Here is a 27,136-nt window from a genome sequence, read left to right on the forward strand (position 1 = left end):
TTACTGCAACTCGCTGTTGGCTGGGCTCCCTGCCTGTGCCATTAAACCCCCTACAACTCATCCAGAACGCCGCAGCCCGTCTGGTGTTCAACCTTCCCAAGTTCTCTCACGTCACCCCGCTCCTCCGCTCTCTCCACTGGCTTCCAGTTGAAGCTCGCATCCGCTACAAGACCATGGTGCTTGCCTACGGAGCTGTGAGGGGAACGGCACCTCAGTACCTCCAGGCTCTGATCAGGCCCTACACCCAAACAAGGGCACTGCGTTCATCCACCTCTGGCCTGCTCGCCTCCCTACCACTGAGGAAGTACAGTTCCCGCTCAGCCCAGTCAAAACTGTTCGCTGCTCTGGCCCCCCAATGGTGGAACAAACTCCCTCACGACGCCAGGACAGCGGAGTCAATCACCACCTTCCGGAGACACCTGAAACCCCACCTCTTTAAGGAATACCTAGGATAGGATAAAGTAATCCTTCTCACCCCCGCCCCCCTTAAAAGATTTAGATGCACTATTGTAAAGTGGCTGTTCCACTGGATGTCATAAGGTGAATGCACCAATTTGTAAGTCGCTCTGGATAAGAGCGTCTGATAAATGACTTAAATGTAAATGTAATGTAATATTGACGGTAACGGCAGCTTTCCTAGTTCCCTTCTGCGGGTCCGGACGAGGCATCCGGCTCTTGGTCCTCAGCGTCGCTTCTTTTTGCGAATAATTTGGATGTCTGCCCTCTGGGGTGTTTGGAGAATATCGTGTGAGTCCTGCTTGTTGTTGTTGTTGTTGTTGTTGAAGAAATCTTTGTGTCACGCCCTGGTCTAAGTATTTTGTGTTTTCTTCATGTATTGGGTCAGGCCAGGGTGTGGCATAGAGTTTTTGTATTGTGGTGTGTTTTGTCTTGGGATTTTGGAATGTGTGTATAGTGGGATTGTAGCTTAGTGGGGTGTTCTAGGAGAGTCTATGGCTGTCTGAAGTGGTTCTCAATCAGAGGCAGGTGTTTACCGTTGTCTCTGATTGGGAACCATATTTAGGCAGCCATATTCTTTGGTTGTATTGTGGGTGATTGTCCTGTGTGTCTTGATGTCCTGGTTAGAGGTTAGTAGACACTTGTATAGGCTGTTTTCGTTTTTCGTTTTGTAGTGTTAGTGTTTTGTTGTGTGTTACGTTTGTTTATTAAAGATGAATCACAATAGACACGCTGCAGTTTGGTCCGACTCTCCTTCACCATTAGAAAGCCGTTACAGAATCACCCACCACAGGACCAAGCAGCGTGTCAACAGGCAGGAGCCACAGGAGAAGCAACAGAGGCAGCAGCAGCAGGAGCAGCAGCAGCTACAGTGGGAGAGATTGCACTACCTGGAGAAATGGACATGGGAGGAGGTACTGGACGGTAAAGGACCCTGGGATCAGCCTGGAGATTATTGTCGCCCCAAAGCCGAGCTGGAGGCAGCAAAAGCAGAGAGGCGGCATTATGAGGAGCTAGCACGGCAGAGCGGATGGAAGCCTGAGAGTCAGCCCCAAAAATTTATTGGGGGGTGGCTCACAGGGAGTATGGCTACGCTAGGTAGGAGACCTACGCTAACTTCCTGTGGTTACCGGGGGGCGAGAGAGACCGGGCAGGCACCTTGTTATGCAGTGGTGCGCACGGTGTCCCCAGTGCGGGTGCATAGCCCGGTGCGGTATATTCCAGCTCCTCGTATCGGCCGGGCTAGAGTGGGCATCGAGCCAGGTAAGGTTGGGCAGGCTCGGTGCTCAAGAGCTCCAGTGCGCCTGCACGGTCCGGTCTATCCAGTACCACCTCCACACCCCAGCCCTCCGGTAGCAGCTCCCCGCACCAGGCTTCCTGTGCGTGTCCTCGGTTCATTACCACCAGTGCCAGCACCACGCATCAGGCCTACAGTGTGTCCCGCCTGTCCAGCGCTGCCGGGCGTCCCGCCTGTCCGGCGCCGCTGCCGGAGCTTCGCCTGTCCGGCGCCGCTGCCGGAGCGTCCCGCCTGTCCGGCGCCGCTGCCGGAGCCTCCCGCCCTGTCCGGCGCCGCTGCCGGAGCCTCCCGCCTGTCCGGCGCCGCTGCCGGAGCGTCCCGCCTGTCCGGCGCCGCTGCCGGAGCGTCCCGCCTGTCCGGCGCCGCTGCCGGAGCGTCCCGCCTGTCCGATGCCGGAGCGTCCCGCCTGTCCGGCGCCGCTGCCGGAGCCTCTCGCCAGTCCGGCGCCGATGCCGGAGCGTCCCGCCTGTCCGGCGCCGCTGCCGGAGCGTCCCGCCTGTCCGGCGCCGCTGCGGGCGTCCCGCCTGTCCGGCGCCGCTGCCGGAGCCTCCCGCCTGTCCGGCGCCGCTGCCGGAGCGTCCCGCCTGTCCGGCGCCGCTGCCGGAGCCTCCCGCCTGTCCGGCGCCGCTGCCGGAGCGTCCCGCCTGTCCGGCGCCGCTGCCGGAGCGTCCCGCCTGTCCGGCGCCGCTGCCGGAGCGTCCCGCCTGTCCGGCGCCGCTGCCGGAGCGTCCCGCCTGTCCGGCGCCGCTGCCGGAGCTTCCCGCCTGTCCGGCGCTGTCAGAGCTACCGCCCCTCATGCCAGAGGCGCCAGAGCCCCTCATTCCAGAGGCACCAGTACTCCTCTGTTCAGCGCAGCCAGAGCTGTCAGCCTGCATGAAGCATCCAGAGCTGTCAGTCTGCCCAGCGCCGTCTGAGCTACCCGTCTGCCCAGCGCCGTCTGAGCTACCCGTCTGCCCAGTGCCGTCTGAGCTACCCGTCTGCCCAGCGCCGTCTGAGCCACCCGTCTGCCCAGCGCCGCCAGTCTGCCCAGCGCCGCCTGAGCTACAGGTCTGCCCAGCACCGCCAGTCTGCCCAGCGCCGCCAGTCTGCCCAGCGCCGCCAGTCTGCCCAGCGCCGCCAGTCTGCCCAGCGTCGCCAGTCTGCCCAGCGCCGCCAGTCTGCCCAGCGCCGTCTGAGCCACCCGTCTGCCCAGCGCCGCCAGTGCCGCCAGTCTGCCCAGCGCCGCCTGAGCCACCAGTCTGCCCAGCGCCGCCAGTCTGCCCAGCGCCACCAGTGCCGCCAGTCTGCCAGGATCAGTTAGATCCGCCATTCAGCCAGGATCCGCCAGTGTGCCAGGATCCGCCAGTCAGCAAGGATCCGCCAGTCTGCCAGGATCCGCCAGAAGTGCCAGTCAGCCAGGATCTGCCAGATCCGCTAGTCAGCCAGGATCCGCCAGTCAGCCAGGATCTGCCAGATCCGCTAGTCAGCCAGGATCCGCCAGTCGGCCAGGATCTGCCAGAACCGCTAGTCAGCCAGGATCCGCCAGTCAGCCAGGATCTGCCAGATCCGCTTGTCAGCCAGGATACATCAGTCAGCCAGGATCTGCCAGTCAGCCAGGATCTGCCAGATCCGCCAGTCAGCCAGGATCCGCCAGTCAGCCAGGATCCGCCAGTCAGCCAGGATCTGCCAGATCCGCCAGTCAGCCAGGATCTGCCAGATCCGCTAGTCAGCCAGGATCCGCCAGTCAGCCAGGATCCGCCAGTCAGCCAGGATCCGCCAGTCAGCCAGGATCTGCCAGTCAGCCAGGATCTGTCGGAACCACCAGCCAGCCAGGATCTGGTAGATCCATCAACCTGCCTGAGCTTCCTCTCACTCCCGAGCTTTCTCTCACTCCCGAGCTTTCTCTCACTCCCGAGCTTTCTCTCACTCCCGAGCTTCCTCTCACTCCCGAGCTTCCCCTCAGTCCCGAGCTGCCTCAGTCCCGAGCTGCCCCTCAGTCCCGATCTGCTCCTCAATCCAGTGGGTTTCTGGGTGAGGACTACTAGGCCATGGTCGGCGGCGAGGGTGGACTATCCAGGGACGCGAGGAGAGGGGACTAAGACATTAATTGAGTGGGGTCCACGTCCCGCGCCGGAACCGCCACCATGGACAGACGCCCACCCGGACCCTCCCTATTTGTTTTGAGGTGCGTTCGGGAGTCCGCACCTTAGGGGGGTTCTGTCACGCCCTGGTCTAAGTATTTTGTGTTTTCTTCATGTATTGGGTCAGGCCAGGGTGTGGCATAGAGTTTTTGTATTGTGGTGTGTTTTGTCTTGGGATTTTGGAATGTGTGTATAGTGGGATTGTAGCTTAGTGGGGTGTTCTAGGAGAGTCTATGGCTGTCTGAAGTGGTTCTCAATCAGAGGCAGGTGTTTACCGTTGTCTCTGATTGGGAACCATATTTAGGCAGCCATATTCTTTGGTTGTATTGTGGGTGATTGTCCTGTGTGTCTTGATGTCCTGGTTAGAGGTTAGTAGACACTTGTATAGGCTGTTTTCGTTTTTCGTTTTGTAGTGTTAGTGTTTTGTTGTGTGTTACGTTTGTTTATTAAAGATGAATCACAATAGACACGCTGCAGTTTGGTCCGACTCTCCTTCACCATTAGAAAGCCGTTACACTTTGTCTGATCCGAGGTGAGTGATCTCTGTCCTGATATCCAGAAGGTCTTTTCTTCCGTAAGATACGGTTGCAGAAACAATATGTACAAAATAATTTACAAATATCGCGAAAAAAAAACACATAATAGCACAACTGGTTAGGAGACCAACCAGCACCTCTATAAAACATGTTTGGGTGTCCGCAGTGGTGGAAAAAGTACTCAATTGTCATACTCAAGTAAAAATGACTTGAGTAAAAGTCATAAAGTAAAATACTAGTTGAGTAACAGTCTTAAAGTATATGGTTTTAAATGTACTTAAGTACAGAGATAGAAAAAGTGCTCAATTGTCATACTTGAATACAAGTAAAAAGTAATTGTTATATGTCAAATTCCATATATTAAGCAAACTAGTCAGCATGCTTATTATTATTAGTTTATTTATGGACAGACAGGGGCACACTCCAACACTCTATTTGTGTTTAGTGAGTCCACCAGATCAGAGGCAGTTGGGATGACTGTGTTATATTGATAAGTGCGCACATTTAACCATATTGGAAGGGAAAGGGACATACCAAGTCAGTTGTACAACTGAATGCCATCAACTGAAAAGTGTCTTCTGCATTTAACCCAATCCCTCTGAATCATATTGCTGTCCTGTCTGAGCATTCGAAATGTAACAAGTACTTTTGGAAGTCAGGGAAAATGTATGGAGTAAAAAGTACATATTTTCTTTAGGAATGTAGTGAAGTAAAAGGAAAAGTTGTCAAAAACATAGATGTACGTGTGTAAAGTACAGATACCCCCCAAAAATACTTAAGTAATATTTCAGGTAGCCTAATGGTTAGAGCGTTGGGCCGTAACCGAAAGGTTGCTGGATAGAATCCCCGAGCTGACAAGGTAAAAATCTGTCGTTCAACCCTGAGCAAGGCAGTTAACCTAATGTTCCATGGGTGCTGTGGATGTCAATTAGGGAAGCCCCCCCAACCTCTCTGATTCAGAGGAGTTGGGTTAAATGCGGAAGACACATTTCAGTTGAAGGCATTCAGTTGTACAACTGACTAGGTATCTCTACACCACTGGTGTGCGTTATCATATTCCTTTTACTAGACTAGTCAGACTAGTACATGTTGGGTGGTCGGAAACATGGAAGTAAACACCTCTAAGTGTGCGGTCCACTAAGTGATTACTATGGAAGGGAAGCGCATTAAAATTGTCCAACATATTGGACTCGCCCCCTTCTCTAAGAGGTTTATAAATGGGGTGTCTAAATTTGGGCGTTTGTATGGCCTTGCTGTTATAGTTGGGTTGCTGTACTGTAGTTCAAATTCTCAAAGAAGGGTTAATACAGGATGATCCCAGGCGAAATAGACTTTACCTTGCTTCAGCAAATACCCAGCAGCACTTAGTTAAGAACATTACACTGTAATTAAAAATAGCTAAGGGTGATGCGGTGGGGTTAATATCATGTTAACTAGCGGCAGTTTCAGATCACATCAAGGCAATACCAAACAGGAATTCAGAATGATCTAAATAATGGATTTTACTATATGGGGTAAAAAACGCAACTTGCTTTCCATGTGTCTGTCGAAGAATGGCTGAAAAGAAGAATGTCGACCACCTTTGTTGTTACAATTCTTGAAATATGTGTTCAGTCTCCTCACAGATTTCAGTCCCTTACGCTAAAACTTTATCGATTTCTCTCTACTGTTCTCTTGTTTGCCATCCTATTCCTTTAATTATTTAGAATCATTCATGTTGCCTGAAATGTCTCTGAATTGTGAATGAGTGGGCCTACTTAACGACAGAGTTGGAATGTGTCTGTGCATTCTGAGTAAGTACAGCTCTGGAGCAAGGCCTGGGTTTGTGTCCTGCTGTGCAAAGGGCTTGGACTTGATGATAGATACATATGCAGGATCTTAATTTGATGACCCTGTGGCAGGAGAATATTCCTGCAATGCAGGAAAAACTTGTATTGTATTTGAGGTTTAAAAAGTATCCTGATGTTTTTCATCAATGACCATTACACATAATCTGAATCATTATTTCCTGTTGCTGTAGGATTATTTCCCTGATGTCGCAAACTGGCTCAAATTAAGATCCAACATCTGTAGGGTTGGCTTCTCATGTGAGGTTAGCAAAGAACTTGGACTCCATGATAGATACAGAGTCCCAAGTGGTAGAACTACACTATAGAAAGAACCTGCATCACTCTTTATCCACTATCCTCAAGTGGTATCACATCTCACTGTATATTTAAATCTGTTGGGAGTACTGTTATTTTCCTTTTGAATTAGTTTTACTCACCATGATAAATATCCCACACTGCTAACATGTATACACTTACATTTACAACTCAGCAGGTTAGTTACATTACATATAGGCCTACTTGACTTTAAATACCCCTTGCTGACATTCAAGGCAGTGATTCTCAATATTTTTACGTTATGCTACACCCAATTAAGTTTTTTTCTGCCTGCAGAACCTCATGTGCAACCAATTTTTAGGCCTATGTTTTTATTAATATTCCCAAGTACCCCTTGTGGATAGGCCAGGTACCCCCAGGGGTACTAGTACCTAAGGAAGAGATCCACTGCACCAAGGTAACTGCTCAGCTTTACTTAATTTTGAATGAGAATAAGTTACCTGAATAGTGACAGAATAAATGACCTGAACAGTGGCAGAATAAATGACCTGCACAGTGACAGAAAAAGTTACCTGAGCAGTGACAGAATAAGTTACCTGAATGCTGACAGAATAAGTTACCTGAACATTGACAGAATAAGTTACTTGAATAGGGACAGAATAAGTTAAATAAGTTACCTGAACAGTGACATAATAAATTCCCTGAACGGTGAGGGAATAAATTACCTGAACGGGGACAGAATAAGTTAAATAAGTTACCTGAACAGTGACATAATCAATTCCCTGAACGGTGAGGGAATAAATTACCTGAACGGTGACAGAATAAGTTACCTGAACATTGACAGAATAAGTTACTTGAATAGGGACAGAATAAGTTAAATAAGTTACCTGAACAGTGACATAATCAATTCCCTGAAGGGTGAGGGAATAAATTACCTGAACGGTGAGGGAATAAATTACCTGAACGGTGAGGGAATAAATTACCTGAACACTGACAGTCTCTGAAAGCCTTCTGATGGAGACTCTGTGAAGTTGTCCGTTGGCCAGGTTCTTAACGCTGGTCCTGAACACCTCAGCATCTCTACTGTTCTGCAGCTTGTATTTAACGTCCAGGTAACCTTTGAGAGATATAGAGACATCTTTAATACCAGGTAACTTTCAGACACATTATGGGACAGTTGTCCAGAAACAGATTAAACAGACTCCTGCACTGAAAACATTCTTAACTGATATTCTCATTTGAAAGACCCTTTTAGTCCAGGACTAAAGTTAACTGAAACTCCCATAGAGATGAAACTTGAACAATAATCAACACCATTTAAATGCAGACAGCCAATGAACAAACTCACTTCTACATGTGTAGCATTCACAATGAACCCAGAAAATCTTTTTTTTTTTTTACAGCAGTACAGATGTAGGATCTTAAATTGAGCCAATTTGTACAACATGAGAATAATCCTGCAGCAACAGGGTATGGGAATTATTATGTTGATTATAATTAACTGACATTTTATGCTAGGGCAAAAACAAAAATGTGCAGCCTTGGGGTCCCCAGGACCGAGTTTTGAAAACCCTGTACTAAGCGGATTAATCTTTAATTCCCTATCAATAACAGAGATAATAAATCAAATTAATTTTCATAATTTGCAGGGAATTATGTATCTGAGGGGCTCTGAGTAATACACGTTTGTGTTTGTATTGTCAGTCAGCACCAAACTAAGCATTCACATTCAGATGAATGGACAAATTGGAAATGTATTACATCGCTTAAAAAACACATTCTCACTGATGCTGCAGCACACAAATTATCACTTCATTACAAAGGTGTCTTTTTTTTATCATTAAGCCAACATGAAAGCCCTTCATGACAATTACAATAACATAATTAGAATTCTTCATGGAGGGATTGGGGGTACAAATAATATACTGAACGAAAATACAAATGCAACATGTAAAGTGTTGATATCATGTTTCATGAGCTGATATAAAAGATCCAAGAAATTATTCATACACACAAAAATGTATTTATGTCAAATTTTGTGCACATATTTGTGTACCTCCCTGTTAGTGAGAATTTATCCTTTGCCAAGATAATCCATCCCCCTGACAGGTGAAGCATATCAAGAAGCTGATTAAACGGCATGGTCATTACACAGGTGCACCTTGTGCGGGGTACAATAAAAGGCCTCGCTTAAATGTTTCATCACACAATGCCGCAGATGTCTCAAGTTGAGGGAGTGTGCAATTGAAATGCTAACTGCAGGAATGTTCACCAGAGCTTTTGTCAGAGAATTGAATGTTAATTTCTCTACCATAAGACGCCTCCAATGCAGTTTTAGAGAATTTGGCAATATGTCCAACCGGCCTCCCAAGCACAGACCATGTGTAACCATGCCAGCCCAGGACCTCCACATCTGGCCTCTTCACCTGCGAGATTGTCTGAGACCGGCCACCTAGACAGCTGATGAAACTGTGGGTTTCCACAACTGAATAATCTCTGCACGAACTGTCAGAAACCATCTCAGGGAAGCTCATCTGTGGGCTCGTTGTCCTCACCAGGGTCTTGTCAGTCACTGTCTGTAATTAAATAGTGTTGATTATTGTTGAAGTTGACCTGACTGCAGATCGGCATTTTAACCGACTTCAGTGGGCAAATGCTCACCTTTGATGGCCACTAGCAGGCTGGAGAAGTGTAAGAGGTTGGCACGCTCTTCACGGATTAATCCCAGTTTCAACTGTACCGAGCAGATGGTAGACAGCATTTATGTTGTTGTGTGGGCGAGTGGTTTGGTGATGTCAACGTTGTGAACAGAGTGCCCCATGGTGGGGGTCGGTTATGATATAGGCAGGCATAAGCTATGCACAACGAACACAATTGCATTTTATCAATGGCAATTTGAATGCACAGAGATACCGTGGCAAGGCCCATTGTAGTGCCATTCATCCGCCGCATCACCTCATGTTTCAGCATGGTAATGCCCGGCCCCATGTCGCAAGGATCTGTACACAATTCCTGGAAGCTAAAAATGTCCCAGTTCTTCCATGGCCTGCATACTCACCACTGAGCTTGTTTGGGATGCTCTGGATCGACGTGTACGACAGCGTGTTCCAGATCCCACCAATATCAAGCAACTTTGCACAGCCATTGAAGAGGAGTGGGACAACATTCCACAGGCCACAATCAGCAGCCTTTTCAACTCTATGCGAAGGGGATGTGTCGCGCTGCATGCGGTAAATGGTGGTCACAGCAGATAGTGACTGATTTTCCGATCCACGGCCTTACCTTTTTTTTTAAAGGTATCTGTGACCAACAGATGCATAGCTGTATATACAGTCATGTGAAATCCATTGATTAGGGCCTAATGAATGTATTTCAATTGACTGATTTCCTTAACTGTAACTCAATAAAATCTTTGACATTGTTGCATGTTACATTTATATTTTTGTTCAGTGTTAATAAAACATGAACTAGTTACACACATCCAGGTGAAAGAAAATAATATTTGAGAGGGTAAGAGTGTTAAATAGACATTAAAATTATTTGTGCCATAGGACAAATGAAACAACTATTTTATAAATGAGGGCGAGGGCCCATTCTTCGATTAAAGCAGAGGGCCATCATATCAGAAAGTCTACAATTACTGAGGCACTGTAAGGTACAGGAGTATTTGATCCATTTTATGATTTGTGCCCTAGGTAAAAGAAACTCTTATGTAAGTGGAAAGGGCCCATTCCTATATTCAAGTAGAGGACCATCACATTAGATAGGCCACAATTACTGTCACACATTGACATGGGCAGAGTGTAGACTGTCTGCCAGTGGGGCGTCGCTGACCACTCGGAGAAGAAGCTATCCAGGGTTTCCGAGAACAACCGCTCACTGAGCTCTAATTGGACGATCGTTCAGGAAGAAGTGCGTTAACTAACTGAATGACTGTACACTCCACAGTAACACACTTGGCAGTCCATCACACTTCTCAGGACCATAAAAAACATGTATCAGAAGCAACCTTTTTGAATTGCATATTCGTTAGACATACAGCATAGCAGTGGAGGCTGGTGAGGGGAGGCCACCTTATATTGATGGCTGGAATGAAGTGAGCCGTCCCCTTCCTCACCAGCCTCCACTGCAGTACAGTACATGGTAATGTAGAGGCAGTCTTACTGCAACTTCTATACAGTAGAGAATATCAAACTTCTTAAACACCCACTACACTTTGAGTTTCTTTAACCTCTGCAGTTAGTTTTGGACCATGTTGTAGCTAACAGTATCTACTTAACCCTTGCATGGTGTTCATGTTTTTGTTATTCACCCAATGTCCGCGAGTTATTTTTGATAAAATGTGATTTTTGTAAACAAAAATCTATTATAATCAAGACACGGGTGGAATAAATCATGTTGATCTCGAACAAATATAAATAAAACATGGTTTTCATCACTATTGATGTTTATTGTTTTGAACTGAACAAATTGGAAGAACAAATTTTACATTCAGTATTTTATGGAAATGATAAATGAGCACCCCGGTCTACAAAACACATGAGGGACAGAGTTTTACTGTGTGTGTGTTGCAAATGTATTTCTTGCACTTGATGCATGTGTCCTTGGTTTCCTGTCCTTCTTGGGTCCACACACATCGCAACGATTCTTCTTGTTGGTACCGGCTGCAATCTAGAATGATAAAAACACTTAGTTCAGGAATTTTACTAACATCTCACTCACTCACATATATAGTTATAGCAGGCCTAGGTAGGAGAGTCAGACACACACACATGCAACAATATCACTCACACTTACTTCCGGTATTGAAGTTGTTGGTCCTGTGGGTCGGGCAGATGGGGCACCAGCATCCTCCTCACAATGGCTGCAGAAGCTGGGGTCCTTGGGATATGTTGCCTCATCTGGATTTAAGGTCTTACCAATGCCTTGCCCAGCTCCTCAAGAAAGAGCCGTCTCCTCTGGAGCTTCCCTCTGTTCCAATCTGGGTTCAATGCCATCCAGTTGACAAACGCGTTGTACGCCGAGATGTCCAAGATGTTGAAGAATATCACAAGTGGCCAGCATAGGGTTTTTCTTTTGCAGCTATAGCAAGTCACCAGCTTTTTGAAATTGATCACCCCTCCTTTTGTGGCATTATGATTTCTGATTTTATGTTCCTGGCCACAGATTCTCCCATCGATATGCAGCGTACTCATGAGTACCACATTTTTTCCTTTCTTTGGCATGTAGGACACTAGGGACGTGTCGGCCGTGAACACAAACTTAGAGGAATTGATAGGCCTGTTACGTGTATTCAACAGCTGAGGTGGGAGCTCTGACTTGTTTTTTCCTACTGTTCCTTCCATCGTCAGCTTCCTCGAGGAGCTCCTGTCCCAGCTTGTGCGAAGTAAAAAAGTTATTGCATGTAATGTTGTGGCCACGGAGTCCCTGTTACGTCCAGGACAAACTGCATCCCTTGGTTCTTCTCAGGGGCTCCTACATCTGGCTTCCCTGTTCTTAACTGACTTGCCTAGTTAAATAAAGGTTAAATAAAAAATGTATAAAACAATACACTTGCAAGTTCCATGCATATGAGGAAGCAGCATTACAGGCAGCCCAGATCTTGATTCCATATTTTCTGGGTTTAAACAGTTTGCACTGCCTGAAGGGGCAGCGGCCTCTAAATGGCATAAGCTGCTCATCAACAGTAACGTTGGGCCCAGGGTTGTAAAACAGGGGAAGGTGGTCCACCCACTTGTACCACACTGACCTGATTGCAGCTATCTTGTCTCTCTGCCGCCGAGCTGGTCTGGTGTCTTGATTATCGAAGCGCATAATCCTGGAAAAAATGTGGAAGTTTTCCAGAGACATTGTTGCATGGAAAGGTTCTATGCCAGTTTCTGCATCCCGCAGGGATTCTGTGGATTCCCCATTGGATCTGAAAACACCAGCAAGGATAAGAACCCCAAAATATGCATGTAAATGAGTTTGGTCCATCTCCTTCTATTTCTCTCCAAAAACACCAGTCCAGAATGATTTTCTGGATGGTGTCTGGGATGAACAGTTCAAAAGGAGACTTTATGTCCTTTACATTTGTAACCACAATCCGCATCGGCCCTGGTTGCATCACATTGGCAGCCATGCAGGGTGGCTCACTCCTTAGGCAGGCAGACCATTCAATTGACATCCATATTTCTCCTCCTGCAGGCTGTTGACGAGCTGGTTGCTGACGGACTGGTCCTGGGGCTGGCTGAGGGTCAATCTCATCCTCTTCTTCAAAAACACTGTCAGAATCCGAATTGACAGGGACATTAGCTTCTCTCTCTGCAAAAAAATTCTAAGGCCCCTCTGAGTAGAGATTCTTTTTTCAATACTGATTGATTGAGGAGCCACACATGCAAAGCTATTTATTTTTTGTGTCCCTCCCCCAATTTTTACCCCCTTGGTTAGTGTGGGAAAATACTTTCTTAAAAAAAAAATGTATTTAAATAATGTATTGTACGCAAGACATTGTGTAGTTTCACACACTACAAAGGGTACAGAGTCCGAGAAAAGTGGCAGACAGGGAGGGAGACAGACAGGTTCTTGGTGCTATGTTGAAACAGAAGGGCCAGGGAGGAGGACGACAGAGTGAAGGCATACAGCATTTCATTTTTACTTGCTTTCACCTACACACACACTTTTCTACACTTTTATTACGAACACCACATACGTAATATAAATGTGTAGGGCCGTGCACAGTGTGCACTTAATGAAAATGTGTTATTTTACATGTTCTTCACAGAACATGAGCCAAGACCAATGAGACTCAAGTCTCAAATAATGAATTGTGTCATTTTTATTTGAGTAAACATTGAAAATGGGTCCCACAGACCCGAACACCAGACAAGGGTTCAAGGAATTTACTGTGTAGCTGAAGACACTAGTAGTAGCCTAGCTACCAGGCAAAATATATTCATTTTATATTCAAACTCTCCTCGTTAATATCACATCTAACACAGGACAAACAGAAGATCCAACTCAAATCAAAAAGAGGCCTGGCAAGTTGATAAACTGTCCCTTTGTTAATATCACATCTAACACAGGACAAACAGAAGATCCAACTCAAATCAAAAAGAGGCCTGGCAAGTTGATAAACTGTCCCTTTGTTAATATCACATCTAACACTGGACAAACAGAAGATCCAACTCAAATCAAAAAGAGGCCTGGCAAGTTGATAAACTGTCCCTTTGTTAATATCACATCTAACACAGGACAAACAGAAGATCCAACTCAAATCAAAAAGAGGCCTGGCAAGTTGATAAACTGTCCCTTTGTTAATATCACATCTAACACAGGACAAACAGAAGATCCAACTCAAATCAAAAAGAGGCCTGGCAAGTTGATAAACTGTCCCTTTGTATTTAGATATGTTGACTATATTTACTATCAAGAAAGACATATTTTGCACTTTCTTACTCTTACTGAGATATCTTGCATGTGCTCTCTTAGAACAACCGACAATGCCACACATGTTACTGTGGATGAATTAAGAAGCAGTGGTGTCTGACAAGCCTGGTGTCTACAGGAGACTCAAATTAATCCAAATGAATCTGCTAGTGGAGGAAAATGAGCAGCGAGATGAGGACCTGCTCAGTTCAGCAGCTGTTTCCAACCATACTCTCTCTATCCCCCCTCTCTCTTCCCAATCCCCCCCCTCTCTCCCAACCCTCTTCAGCCCACCCCCTCTCTCTCCTCTCCCAACCCTCTCCCCACCCTCCATCTCTCTATCTCCTCTCTCAGTCCCCAAACCCTCTCCCCACCCCCTCTCCATATCACCTCTTTCCCAACCCTCTTCCCCCACCCCTCTCTATCTCCTCCCTCTCTCTCCCAACCCTCTCCCCACCCCCTCACCATCTCCCCCTCTCCCAAACCTCTTCCCCCACCCCCTCTCTCTATCTCCTACCTCTCTCCCCCAACCCCCCTCGCTCTCTCTTACAGTCATTGTTAATAACCTTTCTAAATGTAGTAATACGACATAACTAATATCACAGGTTGGATTTTGAAATCCCTCCGCCTCTTACCATTCCTATTGAGCAGCACAGCCAAGTACTCTCTATAGTAGGAGCTGACGTAGAGGAGCAGCGCGGGACTCTGGGAGCTACGGAAGCTGAATGACACGTTCTCTCCCCGTAGCTTGAGGTCAGAGTAAATGGAGGAGGACTGGGTGCTGATGTTCCTGTTCAGCTCATACGGCTCCTTGAATGTGTACTGGACCGATGTCCCAGGTTTGAAGTCAGCCGAGACCTCTGGAGGACAAGGAAGTAAAATAGGGGGGAGGGGGGGGGGGGGGGGGGTTCTGGGTTGAATTGAATGGTTTTGCTGTTACTCTTATGTGGATGATGTTAAAAAAATACTTGGTGTTCTGATGTGATTAATAAGGAGCATCCAAACGATGCACTTAATGAATTTATGAAATTGCTTCTTCCAAGTATTGATAAACATGCACCTGTTAAGAAACTGACTGTTAGAACTGTTAGGGCTCCATGGATTGATGAGGAATTGAACAACTGTATGGTTGAAAGAGATGGAGCAAAAGGAGTGGCTAATAATTCTGGCTGCACATCTGACTTACTGAAATTGAGAAATTATGTAACTAAACTCAACAAAAAGAAGAAGAAACTGTATTACGAAGCAAAGATCAATGATATAATGGATGAAAAAAAACATTTGATAGAGCCAATTATTGTAATGGTTACTTCATTAGCAAAATGGGAAAACTCAGGCAGGAAATGCCAACAACGAACAGTGAGCCATTCTACTCATGAATAAAAAATAATAATAATGAAAGAAAAGCATTGCAAGTTAGAATTTTGTAGGGTTAGGTGGAAAAATATTGTTATCGATCAATAATGACAAACCTCCTGCCATTGACAACTTCGATGGAAAGCTACTGTGAATGGTAGATGACTCTATAGCCACTCCTATCTGTCATATCCTTCATCTGAGCCTAGAGGAAAGTCTTTGTCCTCAGGTCTGGAAGGAAGCCAAAGTCATGACGCTACCCAAGAGTGGTAAAACAACCTTTATTGGTTCTAACAGCAGACCTATCACCTTGCTGCCAGCTATTAGCAAATTGTTGGGTAAATTAGTGTTTGACCAAATACAATGCTACTTCTCTGGAAACAAATTAACAACAGACTTCTAGCATGCTTATAGACAAGGGCACTCAACATGTACTGCACTGACACAAATGACTGATGATTGGCTGAAAGAAATTGAGAATAATACGATTTTGGCAGCTGTACTGTTCGATTTCAGTGCAGCCTTTGATATTATTGACCATAACCTGCGATGAGAAAACTTGTGTTATGTATTTTCTGCCCCATGCCATATCATGGATTCAGAGCTACAGTTGAAGTCGAAAGTTTACATACACTTAGGTTAGAGTCATTAAAACTCTTTCAACCACTCCACAAATTTCTTGTCAATAAACTATAGTTCTGGCTAGTCAGTCAGGACATCTACTTTGTGCATGACAAATCATTTTTCCAACAATTGTTTACAGACAGATTATTTCACTATAATAATTCACTGTATCACAATATTTCCAGTGGGTCAGAAGTTTAAATACACTAAGTTAACTTTGGCTTTAAACAGCTTGGAAAAATCCTGAAAATATGTCATGGCTTTAGAAGCTTCTGATAGGCTAATTGACATAATTTGAGTCAATTGGAGGTGTACCTGTGGATGTATTTCAAGGCCTACCTTCAAACTCAGTGCCTCTTTGCTTGACATCATGGAAAAAGCAAAAGAAACAAGCCAAGACCTCAGAAAAAGAATTGTAGACCTCCACAAGTCTGTTTCATCATTGGGAGCAATTTCCAAATGCCTGGAGGTACCACGTTCATCTGTACAAACAATAGTACGCAAGTATAAACACCATGGGACCTCGCAGCCGACATATCGCTCAGGAAGGAGACGCGATCTGTCTCCTAGAGATTAATGTACTTTGGTGTGAAAAGTGCAAATCAATCCCAGAACAACAGCAAAGGACCTTGAGGATGCTGGAGGAAACCGGTACACTTCACAAAATAGATGGAGTCATGAGGAACGAAAATTATGTGCATATATTGAAGCAACATCTCGAGACATCAGTCAGGAAGTTAAAGCTTGGTCGCTAATGGGTCTTCAAATGGACAATGACCCCAATCATACTTCCAAAGTTGTGGAAAAATGGCTTAAGGACAACAAAGTCAAGGTATTGGATTGGCCATTACAAAGCCCTGACCTCAATCCCAAGGAAAGTGTGTGGTCAGCACTGAAAAAGAGTGTGCAAGCAAGGAGGCCTATAACAAACCTGAGTCAGTTACACCAGCTCTGTCAGGAGGAATGGGCCAAAATTCACCCAACTTATTGTGGGAAGCTTGTGGAAGGCTACCCTAAATTTTTGACCCAAGTTAAGCAATTGAAAAGCAATGCTACCAAATTTTATTTGTCACATACACATGGTTAGCAGATGTTAATGCGAGTGTAGCGAAATGCTTGTGCTTCTAGTTCCGACAATGCAGTAATAACCAACAAGTAATATAACTAACAATTCCAAAACTACTGTCTTATACACAGTGTAAGGGGATAAAGAATATGTACATCAAGATATATAAATGAGTGATGGTACAGAGCGGCATAGGCAAGATACAGTAGATGGTATCGAGTACAGTATATACATATGAGATGAGTATGTAAACAAAGTGGCATAGTTAAAGTGGCTAGTGATACTGCTCTGTACCATCACTCATTCATATATCCTTATGTACATATTCTTTATCCCCTTACACTGTGTATAAGACAGTAGTTTTGGAATTGTTTGTTAGATTACTTGTTGGTTATTACTGCATTGTCGGAACTAGAAGCACAAGCATTTCGCTACACTCGCATTAACATCTGCTAACCATGTGTATGTGACAAATAAAATTTGATTTGATTATTTTGATTTGATTTAAAGTGGCTGGAGTTGAGTCAGTGTGTTGGCAGCAGCCACTCAATGTTAGGGGTGGCTGTTTAACAGTCTGATGGCCTTGAGATAGAAGCTGTTTTTCAGTCTCTCGGTCCCAGCTTTGATGCACCTGTACTGACCTCGCCTTCTGGATGATAGCGGGGTGAACAGGCAGTGGCTCGGGTGGTTGTTGTCCTTGATGATCTTTATGGCCTTCCTGTAACATCGGGTGGTGTAGGTGTCCTGGAGGGCAGGTAGTTTGCCCCACAACGTGATGCGTTGTGCAGACCTCACTACCCTCTGGAGAGCCTTACGGTTGTGGGTGGAGCAGTTGCCATACCAGGCGGTGATACAGCCCACCAGGAAGCTCTCGATTGTGCATCTGTAGAAGTTTGTGAGTGCTTTTGGTGACAAGCCAAATTTCTTCAGCCTCCTGAGGTTGAAGATGCGCTGCTGCGCCTTCTTCACGATGCTGTCTGTGTGGGTGGACCAATTCAGTTTGTCTGTGATGTGTATGCCGAGGAACTTAAAACTTAATACCCTCTCCACTACTGTTCCATCGATGTGGATAGGGGGGTGTTCCCTCTGCTGTTTCCTGAAGTCCACAATCATCTCCTTAGTTTTGTTGACGTTGAGTGTGAGGTTATTTTCCTGACACCACACTCCGAGGGCCCTCACCTCCTCCCTGTAGGCCGTCTCGTCGTTGTTGGTAATCAAGCCTACCACTGTTGAGTTGTCCGCAAACTTGATGATTGAGTTGGAGGCGTGTGTGGCCACGCAGTCGTGGGTGAACAGGTAGTACAGTAGAGGGCTCAGAACGCACCCTTGTGGGGCCCCAGTGTTGAGGATCAGCGGGGTGGAGATGTTGTTGCCTACCCTCACCACCTGGGGGCGGCCCGTCAGGAAGTCCAGTACCCAGTTTCACTTGTCCAGATGGGTTAGGGCAGTGTGCAGTGTGGTTGAGATTGCATTGTCTGTGGACCTATTTGGGCGGTAAGCAAATTGGAGTGGGTCTAGGGTGTCAGGTAGGGTGGAGGTGATATGGTCCTTGACTAGTCTCTCAAAGCACTTCATGATGACGGAAGTGAGTGCTACGGGGCGGTAGTCGTTTAGCTCAGTTACCTTAGCTTTCTTGGGAACAGGAACAATGGTGGCCCTCTTGAAGCATGTGGGAACAGCAGACTGGGATAGGGATTGATTGAATATGTCCGTAAACACACCAGCCAGCTGGACTGCGCATGCTCTGAGGGCGCGGCTGGGGATGCCGTCTGGGCCTGCAGCCCTGCGAGGGTTAACACGTTTAAATGTTTTACTCACCTCGGCTGCAGTGAAGGAGAGGCCGCATGTTTTGGTTGCAGGCCGTGTCAGTGGCACTGTGTTGTCCTCAAAGCGGGCAAAAAAGTTATTTAGTCTGCCTGGGAGCAAGACATCCTGGTCCGTGACGGGGCTGGTTTTCTTTTTCAAACAGTTTGAGTATATGTAAACTTCTGACCCACTGGGGATGTGATGAAACAAATGAAAGCTAAAATAAATTATTGTTCTGACATTTCAAATTCTTAAGATAAAGTGGTGATCCTAACTGACCTAAAACAGGGAATATTTACTAGGATTAAATAGGGGGCAGTATTTTCACTTTGGATGAATTGCGTGCCCATAGTGAACTTCATCCTACTCTGTCATAGATTGCTAATATATGCATATTATTATTACTATTGGATGGAAAACACTCTGAAGTTTCTAAAACTGTTTGAATTATGTCTGTGAGTATAACAGAACTCATAGGGCTGGCAATCTTCCAAACAGGAAGTGAAATTCTGAATGCGGGTCTAATTTCAAGTCATTGCCTCTTCACTTCCATACAATATATGGATCTGTTAGTACTTCCTACGCCTTCCACTAGATGTCCTCATTCAGTAGAATGTGGAATGGAGCCTCCGGTGTCAACATTGACCGAATGGGAGGGGAATGAGTCACTGTCCTGGCAGAATGCAATTTCCCTTTTGCGCATTTGTCTGTTGATATCACCATCATTCCATTTGGCTGATATATGACAATAACATCCTGAAGATTGATTCTCTACTTAGTTTGACCAGTTTATTCGACCTGGAATATAACTTTTTGAAGTTTTCGTCCGAGTTCGTCTGGACCAGCGTTAGCTTTTGGGCACGTGAGCTGAAAGTGGTAGCAAATGCAGCTAATTGGACACGAGTAATGGATATAATGGAACAAAACAACGATTTATTGTGGAACTAGGACTCCTTGCACTGCATTCTGATGAAATATCATCAAAGGTAAGGGAATATTTATGATGTAATTTCGTATTTCTATTGACTCCAACATGGCGGAGAAATATATTTACGTCTTAGCGCCGTCTCAGATTATTGCATGGTAGGCTTTTTTTGTAACGTTTAAAAAAAATCTGACACAGCGGTTGCATTAATAACCAGCGTATCTTTAATTATATGTAAAACATGTATCTTTCGTCAAAGTTTATGATGAGTATTTCTGTTATCTGGCGTAGTTCTCTGTAATTACTCCGGATATTTTGGAGGCATTTCTGAACATGGCGACAATGTAAACCGAGATTTGTGGATATAAATATGCATATTATCGAACAATCATCAATGTATTGTGTAACATGATGACATATGAGTGTCATCTGATGAAGATTATCAAAGGTTAGTGATTCATTTTATCTCTAATTCTGCTTTTGGGACTATATCTGTGTTTTTTGGGGGATTTGGTGGTGATCTAACATAAATATATGTTGTGTTTTTGCTGTAAAACATTTTAAAAATCGGACATGATGGGTAAAAATCCTACAATGTGATGTTCTGGATTTTTTTCTCATTTTGTCTGTCATAGCTGAAGTGTACCTATGATGAAAATGACAGGCCTCTCTCATCTTTTTAAGTGGGAGAACTTGCACAATTGGTGGTTGACTAAATACTTTTTTGCCCCACTGTATATATATATATATATAATTTGTTTGAAATTAATTATAATTATAATAAAACAAACAATTAACAAGGGTAACTATTTACATATTTTCTATTTACAATATTGTGAAGACCCTCAGTCCTCTACACAATATTGTGCTGCTGGTGCCATGGCCCATAGCCGTCTCTTTCTGCTGTAAAGCAGAGGCTTACTGAACACGTGGTGCAGGTGATGGGCCATTTCCTGTGACAAAGGGCACAACGACGTCTCCCTACTGTGCCCTTTTTGCCCTGAGGCACATTCATGCCTGCAGAGATGAATCTGGACAGGTGAACACCACTGGTTGGAGCAGAAGGGACAGAAGGTGCTGCAGTGGACTTGCTGTAGCTAGCAAGCTCCTGGATGAGCAGCTCCCTGAAGGCTAGCTGTGAGATGGGGGGCTGTCCACAGCTCTTGGCCATTTCCTTCTGGAGAATGAAGGAATTCACCACAGCAATGTCAATGAAATGATTGGAAAATGTATTGTACCATTTCATGGTCTTGTGGAGAACATTGTAGTATCCTATCAGCATATCTGACAGGTCCACACCTCCCATGCTCTTGTTGTAGTCCTTCACAGTAGCTGGAATGGGGACATTTTTTGTGGCCCATGCCCCGGCACCGTCCTTCACACGCCTGACGACGTGATCTCCACTGAAGGACTTGTGGATACTGGAGCACATGACCTCCTCGCTGGTATCCATCCACTTCACAAAGAGCAGGCCATCTTCACGGATCCATCGCATGGTACCCCGATCAGCCCGCTTAGGCATGTCGTTCACCTTTGTCTTTGGAAAGCCCACTCTGTTGGTCCGAATGGTGCCACAAGCCCACACATCCCGCTTCCTCAGCTCTGTAAACAGGGTAGGGCTTGTGTAGAAGTTGTCCACAAACTCTTTGTAGCCCTTCCCCAGCAGTTGAAAATCCAATAACTCCATAACGGAATCATAACTTACCAGTAGCAAAACTGTTTTCCCCCTCAAACAAAAAAATTGCAACTGTAGGGCACACACAGAATCAGCCAAAACAAACAGTTTGTAACCCCATTTGGTTGGTTTGTTACACATGTATTGGTTGAGGCTGATTCTGGCCTTTGAGGCTACCATGCTCTCATCAATGGACAGGTTCTGGGCGGGCTGAAAATAGGTCTTGCAGGCCTCAACGATGTTGGGGTAGAGAGGTTTGATTTTGCACAGCCTATCAAACCTTGGTATGCCTCTCTTCTTGTCATTCTCTCCATCAACTTCTGGGTCACTGATGTGAAGCGCCCGTGAGATAGTCAGAAACATTTTACAATGTTGTTGATGGAGAGCTGACGTTTCCAGTAGTCCCTTAGAGTTTTCAACTTCACCAGCCCCATGTAAATGACCATTGAAATAATCTTCCATGCCTCTTTCTTTCCTGCCTGCTTCTTAGCCCCGTACTTATTGGTGTTCGACACCAGGGAATCAACAACTGACGGGGTGAAAAACAGTTGAAAAAGTTGAAGGGGGCTGTACTTTGCAGTCATGTCTAGTTGAAGTCCTGGCTGCCTTTTGGGTCTATAAACTGGTGGATTTGGTTCCACATCATCTTCTAACACAGAGTGCCAACGACTCTCTGGCCCTCTGTCTGCAGGTTTCTCTCTTCCCCACCTCTGCTTCTTTGTCACTGACTTCACATCTCTAGATGGCCAGGTAGGTGTGGAGCCAGAGACAGCGGGGGTCCGGCTGGATGAACCAGCTTCAGAGGGAGATGGACACCTAGACATTGGCGGCTCATAATCAGAATCACTGTGAAAGATTTAAAAAAAATCAGTAACAATACTTTCACGTATGAGCTCTGTATCAACACGTAAAATAAACAGATATATATAGGGTACATGGAACATAATCACTATGGTGAAGTGGTGAAGGGCTGTTCCATCCCATGTTTATGTAAAATACTTTTAAAAAATATATCACACACACACAGTATAGCCAATGTGTACTTTACACATTTCATTACAGATGATATTTTTATATATTGCAAATCAAATTTAATAACATTTTAAAAAATCGCAAATGAATAATATTTGATATTATTAATTTCAAACAATGACATTAGCATTAGAATTTACCAATCCAGCATGGCATCCTCGCCATGCAGAAACATGTCTTCCACCTGGGAGTCAAAACTAGCTTCGCTGAATGATTCATATTCCTGAAGCAACTCGGTCTCGCTGTACCTATCTATTTCCTATATAATTTGGGTTAAATCTGTATATCTAGACTTTGTTTTAGCTTTTCCTGATTTATTCACCATAATTTAAATATATAAACTTGTTGAAAATGCTATTGAATATGTACTGCTATGCGTAACACCCGTGGCTCCGTCAAGTAGGATTTGCAATGTCGAATGAACCTCTTTTACGGCAGAGTTTACGACAAAGGCTGGTCTTCAAAAGTATAACCATTACATATTGCCGTTTACCTCAGCTCATTGGCTATCTTGCAAGCTAGATTTCAAGATGATCAGTGGTCATTGGGCCAAAATAGTCAATCAACGATAGACCGGTCCTTTCTTGGTGCGCAAGGAGGTCATTGATTGGTGTCTTCAAATCGGTTTGTTTCGTGCAATCCCGGGAAAATAACCATCAAGTATGGTTGTGTTAGTAACAACCAGAAGATTGCAACCATGACTGGATAAACGTTTGTTTAGTGTGTGTAATTACCACGAACGCATCGTCCAAAGTTGAATGAGATGGAAATCACGACGCAAGCGTTAGGCTATAAAAATTGATTTTATCAAACAAAACAAACATTCACTGTGTAGTTGGCATTGCCACCAGAGGAAGATATTCAATGGTAAGCGATTTATTTTATTGTAATTTCGGACTTTCATGACGCTAATGCTTGGTTGGTAAATGCTAGTAATACTTGTGTGTGCGTGCCGCCGTCCCCAGAGAATAGAATGTTTGCTTTGAAGAGGGGGATGACCGCAGCAGCTTTCCAATCTTTAGGGATCTCGGACGATACAAAAGATAGGTTGAACATACTGGTAATAGGGGTTGCAACAATGGCGGCGGATAATTTTAGAAAGAGACGGTCCAGATTGTCTAGCCCAGCTGATTTGTATGGGTCCAGGTTTTGCAGCTCTTTCAGAACATCTGCTATCTGGATTTGGGTGAAGGAGAAGCTGGGAGGCTTGGGCAAGTAGCTGCGAAGGGTGCGAAGGGTGCGGAGCTGTTGGCTGGGGCTGGGGTAGCCAGGAGGAAAGCATGGCCAGCCGTAGAGAAATGCTTATTAAAATTCTCAATTATCGTGGATTTATTAGTGGTGACAGTGTTACCTAGCCTCAGTGCAGTGGGCAGCTGGGAGGAGGTGCTCTTATTGTCCATGGACTTTACAATGTCCCAAAACGTTTTGGAGTTAGAGCTACAAGATGCAAATTTCTGTTTGAAAAAGCTAGCCTTTGCTTTCCTGACTGACTGCCTGTATTGGTTCCTGACTTCCCTCAAAAGTTGCATATCGCGGGGACTATTCGATGCTAGTGCAGTCTGACACGGGATGTTTTTGTGCTGTTCGAGGGAAGTCAGGTCTGGAGTGAACCAGGGCGATATCTGTTGTTAGTTCTACATTTTTTGAAAGGGGCATACTTATTTAAGATGGTGAGGAAATTACTTTTAAAGAATGACCAGGCATCCTCGACTGACGGATGAGGTCATTATCCCTCCAGCATACCCGTGCCAGGTCGATTAGAATGGCTTGCTCGCTGAAGTGTTTTAGGGAGCGTTTGAGAGTGATGAGCGGTGGTCATTTGACCGCGGACCCATAGCGGATGCAGGCAATGAGGCAGTGATCGCTGAGATGCTGATTGAAAACAGCAGAGGTGTATTTGGAGGGCAAGTTCATCAGGATAATATCTACGAGGGTGCCCATGTTTACAGATTTAGGGTTGTACCTGGTGGGTTCCTTGATAATTTGTGAGAGATTGAGGGCATCTATCTTAGATTGTAGGACTGCCGGTGTGTTAAGCATATCCCAGTTTAGGTCACCTAACAGAACAAACTCAGAAGATAGATGGGGGGCAATCAATTCACATATTATGGTGTCCAGGGCACAGCGGGGAGCTGAGGGGGGTCTATAACAGAGACTTATTTCTGGATTCATTTTTAAAATTAGAAGCTTGAACTGTTTGGGCATAGACCTGGAAAGTATGACAGAACTTTGCCGGCTATCTCTGGAGTAGATTGCAACTCCTCCCCCTTTGGCAGTTCTATCTTGACAGAAAATGTTGTAGTTGGGTATGCAAATCTCAGAATTTTTGGTGGCCTTCCTAAGCCAGGATTCAGACACGGCAAGGACTTCAGGGTTGGCGGAGTGTGCTAAAGCAGTGAGTAAAACAAACTTAGGGAGGCTGATGTTAACATGCATGAAACCAAGGCTTTTTCGGTTACAGAAGTCAACAAATGAGAGTGCCTGGGGAAATGCAGGGCCTGGGTTAACCTCCACATCACCCGAGGAACAGAAGAGGAGTAGGATTAGGGTACGGCTAAAGGCTATCAAAACTGGTTTTCTAGTGCGTTGGGGACAGAGAATAAAAGGAGCAGATTTCTGGGCACGGTAGAATAGATTCAGGGCATAATGTACAGACAGGGGTATGATGGTGTGAGGGTACAGTGGAGATAAACCCAGGTACCGAGTGATGATAAGAGAGGTTGCATCTCTGGACGGGCTAGTTATGCTGGGTGAGGTCACCACATGTGTGGGAGATGGAACAAAGGAGGTATCTGAGGCATGTTGAGTGGGACTAGGGGCTCCGCAGTAAACTAAGACAACAATAACTATCCTAAACCACAGTGTACAAGGCATATTGACATTTGAGACATAAAGCGATGCATAAAGCAATCACAGGTGTTGATTGGGATTGCTAGTTAACCTCTTCAGTCGACCCTCTACTTTTTTGAACATTCTGTTAAAAATCGCGCAACATTTCAGCGCCCTGCTACTCATGCCAGGAATATAGTATATGCATTTGCTTAGTCTGTGTGGATAGAAAACACTCAGACGTTTAAAAAACTGGTTAAATCACTGCTGTGGCTTTACCAGAACGGCATTTACATCGAAAAGCACAGGAAAAACTGATCACTGAAAATGGGGAAAATATATCCATGCGCTACTTGAACCCATTGATAAACGTGAACCACAATTAATTGACTGAGGTTGCAGTACCTACAGCTTCCACAGGGTGTCTAGAGTCTTGTCATTTCCCTTTGAGTTTTTTCTTGGTCAAACACATACAGGACACCGTATCTAATCCGGTCTAGGACCGGATATTTTCGTTGAGTTTCTAGCCGGACATTTTTCCAGACGGACAGCTAATGATCTTTACATCGCCTCCTGATGAATTTTATCGCTTATTAAAGTTTACTAATACCTAAAGTTGCATTACAAACGTATTTCGAAGTGTTTTGTGAAAGTTTATCGTCGACTTTTTGAATTTAAAAAAATGACGTTACGTTTTGAAACAATGTTTTTTTCGTTTATCACACAGTCTACATATAACGATATCTAGGCTTTATATGGACCGATTTAATCGAAATAAAGACCCAAATAGTGTTTATGGGACATCTAGGAGTGCCAACAAAGAAGATGGTGAAAGGTAATGAATGTTTTCTATTTTATTGTGCGGTTTGTGTAACGCCGAAATGCTAATTATTTTGTTTACGTCCCCTGTGGGTCTTTTGGGGTGTTGCATGCTATCAGATAATAGCTTCTCATGCTTTCGCCGAAAAGCATTTTAAAAATCTGACTTGTTGCCTGGATTCACAACGAGTGTAGCTTTAATTCCATACCCTGCATGTGTATTTTAATGAACTTTTGAGTTTTAACTAATACTATTAGCATTTAGCGTAGCGCATTTGCATTTCCAGAGCTCTAGTTGGGACGCAAGCGTCCCGAGTAGAAGCAACAGGTTAACAAGAACACTAATTAAGGACAGTCTTCAAGTGTTGTGACCAGCAGCTTGGCATGCGGTAAAGAGGTCAATGGAACTCGACCCCAAAATGTGGAAATGCCATGGAAATGAATCACGCTTCAACATCCGGCAGTCTGGTTGACCAATCTGCCACAATGGATAGTGACAACTGTAAAGTTTGGTTGAGGAGGAATAATGGTCTGAGGCAGTTTGCATGGTTTGGGCTAGGCCCTTTAATTCAAGTGAAGGGAAATCGTAACGCTACAGCATACAATGACATTCTAGACAATTCTCTGCTTCAAACTTTGTGGCAACAGTTTGGGGGCGGCCCTTGTCGGTTTCAGCATGATAATGCCACTGAGCACACAGCGATGTCCATAAAGAAATGGTTTGTTGAGATGGTGTAGAAGAACTTGACTGGCCTGCACAGAGCCCTGACCTCAACTCCCTCGAACACCTTTGTGACGAATTGGAACGCCGACAGCGAACCAGGCCTAATCGCCCAACATTGTTGGCTGAAGCAAGTCCCTGCAGCAATATTCTAACATCTAGTGAAAAGCATTCCCAGAAGAATAGAGGCCTTTATAGCAGCAAACTGCATATGCCCATGATTTTGGAATGAGATGTTCGATGAGCAGGTGTCCACATACTTTTGGCTATGTAGTGTAAGTAACCACATTGTGGGCCTGTTACAATGCATACATCATGACAGATTTGACAAATATCGTCTTTGTTAGAAGAGATTTGAATGT

General features: G+C 45.0%; 1 protein-coding gene across 2 annotated transcripts in view; it reads right to left on the reverse strand.

Annotated features, from left to right (window-relative positions):
* Positions 1 to 27,136, reverse strand: part of LOC115105960 (contactin-associated protein-like 4) — a 221,926-nt gene that overhangs the window by 13,451 nt on the left and 181,339 nt on the right. For both annotated transcript variants that reach the window (XM_029628501.2, XM_029628500.2), the window contains exons 19-20: positions 14,557 to 14,781; positions 7,498 to 7,631 (exon numbers count right to left, since the gene is read on the reverse strand). In XM_029628501.2, the coding sequence (XP_029484361.1) occupies positions 7,498 to 7,631; positions 14,557 to 14,781 (359 nt within the window). The remainder of the gene's footprint in view (positions 1 to 7,497; positions 7,632 to 14,556; positions 14,782 to 27,136) is intronic.

Source organism: Oncorhynchus nerka, linkage group LG22 (assembly GCF_034236695.1).
Source record: "Oncorhynchus nerka isolate Pitt River linkage group LG22, Oner_Uvic_2.0, whole genome shotgun sequence".
NCBI lineage: Eukaryota > Metazoa > Chordata > Actinopteri > Salmoniformes > Salmonidae > Oncorhynchus > Oncorhynchus nerka.